This window comes from Saccostrea cucullata, unplaced genomic scaffold, assembly GCF_032062105.1.
Source record: "Saccostrea cucullata isolate Sc308-1 unplaced genomic scaffold, CSIRO_AGI_Scuc_v1 ctg22101, whole genome shotgun sequence".
Taxonomy (NCBI): domain Eukaryota; kingdom Metazoa; phylum Mollusca; class Bivalvia; order Ostreida; family Ostreidae; genus Saccostrea; species Saccostrea cuccullata.
The window spans coordinates 1-6,128 of NW_026934776.1; the positions used below are offsets into that span (position 1 = coordinate 1).

The 6,128-nt window shown below is 33.5% G+C and overlaps 1 protein-coding gene across 1 annotated transcript; it reads right to left on the reverse strand.

The window, feature by feature from the left end:
- Nucleotides 1–186: 186 nt before the first annotated feature.
- Nucleotides 187–6,098, reverse strand: LOC134241365 (uncharacterized). The gene is made up of 11 exons (XM_062723432.1): nt 5,930–6,098; nt 5,589–5,670; nt 5,273–5,506; nt 4,997–5,094; nt 4,718–4,832; nt 4,452–4,615; nt 3,741–3,816; nt 2,742–2,978; nt 1,567–1,683; nt 594–738; nt 187–407 (listed from the first exon to the last, which is right to left on the reverse strand). The coding sequence occupies exons 1-11, from the start codon at nt 6,068–6,070 to the stop codon at nt 224–226; spliced, it is 1,593 nt and encodes a 530-aa protein (XP_062579416.1). The 5' UTR covers nt 6,071–6,098; the 3' UTR covers nt 187–223.
- Nucleotides 6,099–6,128: the final 30 nt, after the last annotated feature.

Below are 6,128 nucleotides of genomic sequence, written 5' to 3' on the forward strand. Positions count from 1 at the left end.
ATTAAAAAAGATGTTAATGTGATTAACATGTTCTAAAATCCACTAATAGGTTAAGACGAGAATAACTTAATTACTGGTAAACCAATGTTAACCGAAAAGTACAACTGTATTTTAATGTAGGTAGCATAGACCATTTTCATAATTGTCAAACGGGCTTTCATGCAAAATAAGTTTTAAAAAAAATATGTTCATTCAAAGACACACATTTATGTGCTTGTATATTTTATTCAAAATACTCACCGCCACAGGATAAGTGCATCGCCTCCTTTTCAGTGTCACAGGGTTCAATAGACACATTACATTTTGTAAGGTCAAATCCTTTACTCTTTTGATCACATATAAAAGACTTGTATGTGACCCCATTTGGCGATTTGTAGCCTCCTTCCTGAGCAAGATGAACACCGTGTCTATGGTAAGATATGAATTAAACATATTAGTTAAGAAGAAATTTCTTCATAAGATAAAATACAATTGTTCGAATTCAAAAAAAAAAAACATGCATTCCATTTATAAGAAGTGATGCGTAATTAGCAAGGTAAATACAGGTATTTCAAATTAAAGAAATCGATACGTAGTTCTCCTATGCAACTTACATATCGCCATTGAAAAGCGTATTGCAAGCTAGCATAGCTGTAAACAGATCAAAGGACTGACACAATGCACCCCAGACATTGTCTCGCCACATCAGTACAATTCCGTCCATTGGGGTAGACCCATTTGTAATGGCCAGCGGCGATTCTAAAACATACAATGTAAGTATTTTTACCAATTTTTATTCTTTGTTTTCTTTGAAAAATTCACAAGAAATAATTTACTTGGCAGCTTGTTTCTGTTTTGTTCTCCTGAAAATATCGACATTAGTTATTATCATTGCCTTACCTATCTCCGAATATGTCAATGATCTCTTGCAAAATAATTTTGCAATTCTGAATTAGATCAAAACGTTTTGAACGAAAAAAAGAATATCAAGTTTCTTATTAATAATTTCTATGTTGTTTTTGAAAATAGTGTTTAAAACTATGTACAATGTACAAATTTCAATTCGTGAAAATGCGTTCCACTAATACCAGAGTTATCCTTTATAAACATTAAGCAGAATTTATTCAAAACTTCTGTAAATATATTTCGACGATGCTTTCTCAATTAAAATATCTAATTTGTACTCCAAATTATAAAGTTGATAATGTGGATTTGTCCATTTGTCTGATCATGATCCTAGTTGATTTGAGATGAATATATCTCCACGGTACCTGTGCCCTTCTGTGTTTTTAGATATCCGAGTTCACCACTCTCCAAATTTATGAAGTTTCATTTGATTTTAACGTGCGAATACTTTTCGTTATAATTATCCAATTTTAATTTGTTTTATTTTTATTAACCGTGTACATAGAAGCACAAACAAATTCATCTAGTTCTTAATGAAATTAGACCTCTTTCTAATTTAAACAAAAAGGTTTTAAAAAATTCACTACTTTGAAACGAAGTGCACATGGCAAGGGCGATTGAAGGAAAAAAAGACCCAAATAAGGGAGCAAAGAATTTCTACTTAAAACAATGAGCAAATACCTGAGCAAATGGCACCATCCCCAACAGTACCCTTATTACAAACACATGAATACGATCCATTCGTATTTTTGCATGTTTGCAGAGAACTTTTGCATTGGAATTTGCATTCATCAATATCTGTAAATTAAAAAAAAAGAAAGCTTTAAGCTCTGTAAAATACACAACAGCTCAACTTAACATGTTTTATAAAATTAATAATTTTTTAGTAATTCAAAACGCATAGCACTTTATGATACCTGAGAAAGGCAGCAACATTAACTCAAAACACTGATATGAACTGCAGTGGTTCGAGCGTTTGCTCTAGATTTGCGATGTAAGGAGTTGATCCTTGGATCGCCACTTCGAATCCCACAATGGTAGGTGGTAACCAACCATTCGGATGAGAACGTATAAACCGATTTTCCGTGTCGCAGTAAAACCCCAGTCACATTTCCAAAAACGACTAACGGCCGACGGGTTTTGAAGCAAAAATGGGATTCTTCGGGTGACAGTCGGCAGTTCATCGGCCGCTGTCTTGCCCGATTTTGACCTCTTTCATTGTCGGCCGACCAATTTTGTGTCCATCGGTCCAAGTTATAAGTTTTTCTGCGTCGGTGGCCGATTCTTCAATTGAAGTTATCCGTCGACCAACCTTCGATCATCGTCCGACAATCGGGAGGCAGTTAATAAATACGGTCGTCCGTCGTTCAACAATAAAGGTGTTCATTAGTTCGGCCGACGTTTAAAATCAAACTGTAGCTCAGAGCTCGATGATCGGGCGACAATTGGCCGACTTCTGAATATTCAACCTATTGAGGATATATACATAACACAAACAAAATTTTGATGCATGGATTGATATATATTTTTTGAACGAAAATAACATAAAAAATTATTCCATAAGTCATCGGTGTTCCTAGAAAATAATGTGACTGCTCCTTGTCGCCCGATACTTTGTCGGTCGATCATGTTCTTTCAGCCGACAAGACCAGAAAAATTTAGTCGCCCGACCATCGTCTTAAATGTGACCTAGGCATAATTATTGACATGAAAAGGGTTCATCACAGCTCAATGGCATTGAGTGCCGATCAAAAGTCAACTTTTACAGCTCTATTGGCAAGTGACGATATCTCCATATGGGTGAAAAATTCTGCAGAGAAACGTTACGCAACAAACAATAAAATAACAAAAAATACCTCTGCAGCCCAATCCAGCTCTTGTATATCCAACCTCACATGAACAAGTACCACCCATGCAGATCTCCCCCTGTCTGCGACAAGCATCGTTCTCTGATTTAGTGCAGTCACATTTTTCACCCCACCAGTTTGCCTTACAATTGCAATGATCTTGATGGTCAAATGAAAGAGTATTTGTACGGTTACATTTCGACATCTTTTCACAATCTGAGCCATAGTACCACTGTGAACAAGCACCTGCACAGAATAAAATTCATTTCAAAACAATTTAAACAAAGTGCACATCGAAAATTAGTTTCACATTAGATTATAATATGCTCATAATTTCAAGTAATATTTACAGAAAGTAAAATATGTATTGGGGTTTTTAAGTAGATACTGAAGTGTATTTTATCATATTAATCCTAAATATTAAACACATTACCAAATCTGACATGTAGGAAATAAATTTTTCTACTTATACAACTCTAAAATGTTCTTAAATAAAGGTCCAAGATTGGATTTTATAGAGGTACAAATTCCTTGAAAAGATAGTTGAAATGATAATAAAACTTTATTTGTTTTTAACGTAAGGCTTAATAATAAAGGAAAAATCAAGAAATTCTCAATGAAAAAAAAAAAAAAGAAAAAATGGAGAAGAACTGTAGGATAACAGACAATGGACATGTACATTACGATTCAACTTTAAATGTTTCCAAAAACATGAAGAAAGGTGAATTTGAAGAAAGTGCTTGGTCAATAGCTGTCCAATAACGATTGCAAAATTATAAAAAAAAAAAAAAGAAGATAAATAAGGGCATCAGAATCAAATTTAAAGAAGTATTCTAAGCTTACGTCATTATCAAGTTTTCATACGTTAGAACTTCATAGAGTACTCAAGTTCATTATATTTATTTTGCCAATTAATTGATATATAAATCAAAATAAGATTAAATTTATTATTTCATAAAAAATCTACTTTATGATATCCAAATACGCTAATAATGATAACAAGTTTACCATATCTCTTGGCCGTTATGATTATGTCGTCCATAAGCACAGGCCAACTATTGTTGACGTTCACAATAAAATGAATCTGCAAAAAAATGTCAACATACTTTTAATCAAGTAATATTATACAGTTATTGACTGGGTATGAGGGCAACATATGATTTGTTGGACCTGAAGATGAAAATATTGCCCGAGGCCAGGTCAAGGGCAACATTTTAACCCTCAGGTCCAACAAATCATATGTTGACCGAATCGCAGTCTTTGACTGTTTTGTTATACCCTTCAGTGTTCACTTAAGATATAATCAATACACACTATATTATCAATTACTTTATATGGAATATATGGCTTAATCAGTAAATATAAAAAATAGCTGAGAAAGAACAAAATTAATTATATTTTCATTATATCACAAAAATTATTTATCACAAAACATTCTTCCTTACTTTGCTGGTAGCATAAACTCTTGCAACTCTTATCTTCGGCTAGTTCTGTGTCACCGATATTGAACAATAATTACTTACTTGTGACGTAGCAGAGACGGTGCGGTCTAACAATTCTTATGTTGGACCGGCAGGTCAGTCAACAGTGAAATTGTTAGATCGATGTAATAAACATTTCTTTTGTTGGACTTTTTTATTAGTAATAAATATAAAGATAGCTATTTATAAACATCAAAACATCAAAAACTATTTTAACCTCAAGCTTATGCAAACGCACCTTGATCTTTGAAGATGCTTTTATGGAGACACGGGCAGTTGACCAATCTCTTCCTTGAAGCAGCCTATTACTCATCAAATGCCCATTTCTTATCACCTGAATTCGTAGACTTTGTTTTGTTGGATCGCGTGTGAAATATTTGACTTGAAGACAACTATCAGTTTCTACAAAGTATTAAAAGAGAGTCTCTTACATTCTTTCATTTTTAACTTTTAAATAAAAGGTTTAAATTGATTACTTATATGCTCCATTAAGGCAACACTTACTCAACGATATATTCTTGAGGGAGAATGAAAACATTGTGCTTTCCGGAGACAGTCTTGTTTGCAAGTAGCGGTTGTTTGACAGATGATAGTTATCATTAATCGAGTGAGTGCTGTCCTGCAATGAAGTTCTCTGCGATCTTAATTACTCATAAATATGAGAGTGTCAACATTTGCTTTTACCCTGGATATATTGTTTATTCATTTCTTTAATGGAAAAAATGACTTTAAAATGTCAACTATTTCTGATTCTGATTTATGTTAGATTTGATGGAATCTCACCTCTTCGATCTCCCACTGCATTGGAGGCAATACAATCTTGCACTGTTTAAGACTGTCTGGCATATCAAATGCACAGAAATATGTTATGTCATTGATGCCTGCAACAATGCATAATATCTTTATTAGAGTAAGTTTGTTTTTCGAAGGTTGCTTGACCTGAATGGTTATATTGGCAATGTAGTGGAAATCCACAGCTACTAAGTTTAAAATTTTAATATTTATTAATGAACATTTCGACAAATATGTAAAAAAAAAACCCGGTTTTTTGAATCATACCGGAGCACGTAACACCGGTGTCATATACGCCATCTTTACATAAACATATGTCTCCATGGCAATAAGAGTATGCAGGGTGACAGTTGTCTTCTGATTTCCGGCAATTACATGTTTTGCCGCTCCATCTTGACTGGCAAATACAACTTCCAGTCTGACTATTACACCCTTCAGAAGTTCCTCTTATGCAATCACATGATTTTTCACAAGTTAATCCATATTTCCATTGATCACAGTCTAAAAGAGCAATGATTATATGAATACATTTCTAAATCAAATTTATTTCATTTTTCAGAGAATATAATTTTTTGTCACTTACCACAATGCCCTTGAAAGATTTTGAAGTCATCAAGTGCAATATCTGACTGATATCCATCGCCTCTGATTCCAGTTATCATAATCTATAAAGAAGAAAGACATATCCTTGACGCTCTCTTCATACCATCTCTGTCCTCAAAAAGCACATATTTTCATGGGTCTGTATTAATATGTATGAAACATATACAAGACAGCTAATGAATCGAAATTTGTTGGACAATTTTCAAAAAACATAATAATGACTCCATTTTAAATAAATAAAATCGCTGATCCAGAACACAAAGATTTTAAATTGGTATTTTTTTTAAAATCATTTTAATCTAAAACGTAGTGTAAGCATACCAATGAAGAGGTAGGTGGTAGAGAAAAAAAGCCCTTGTCCCATCTGGAACCAAAATGTCCTGACTTTGTCCATTTAGTAATTTCGGATCCATAGGTGTCCTGTGCAGTTATATTCAAGTCACCCATATCATCCCCTCTCATGTGATAATAAAACTGGAAACAGGCATGTGTAGCTTGAAGAATAAAAAAATAAATTTAA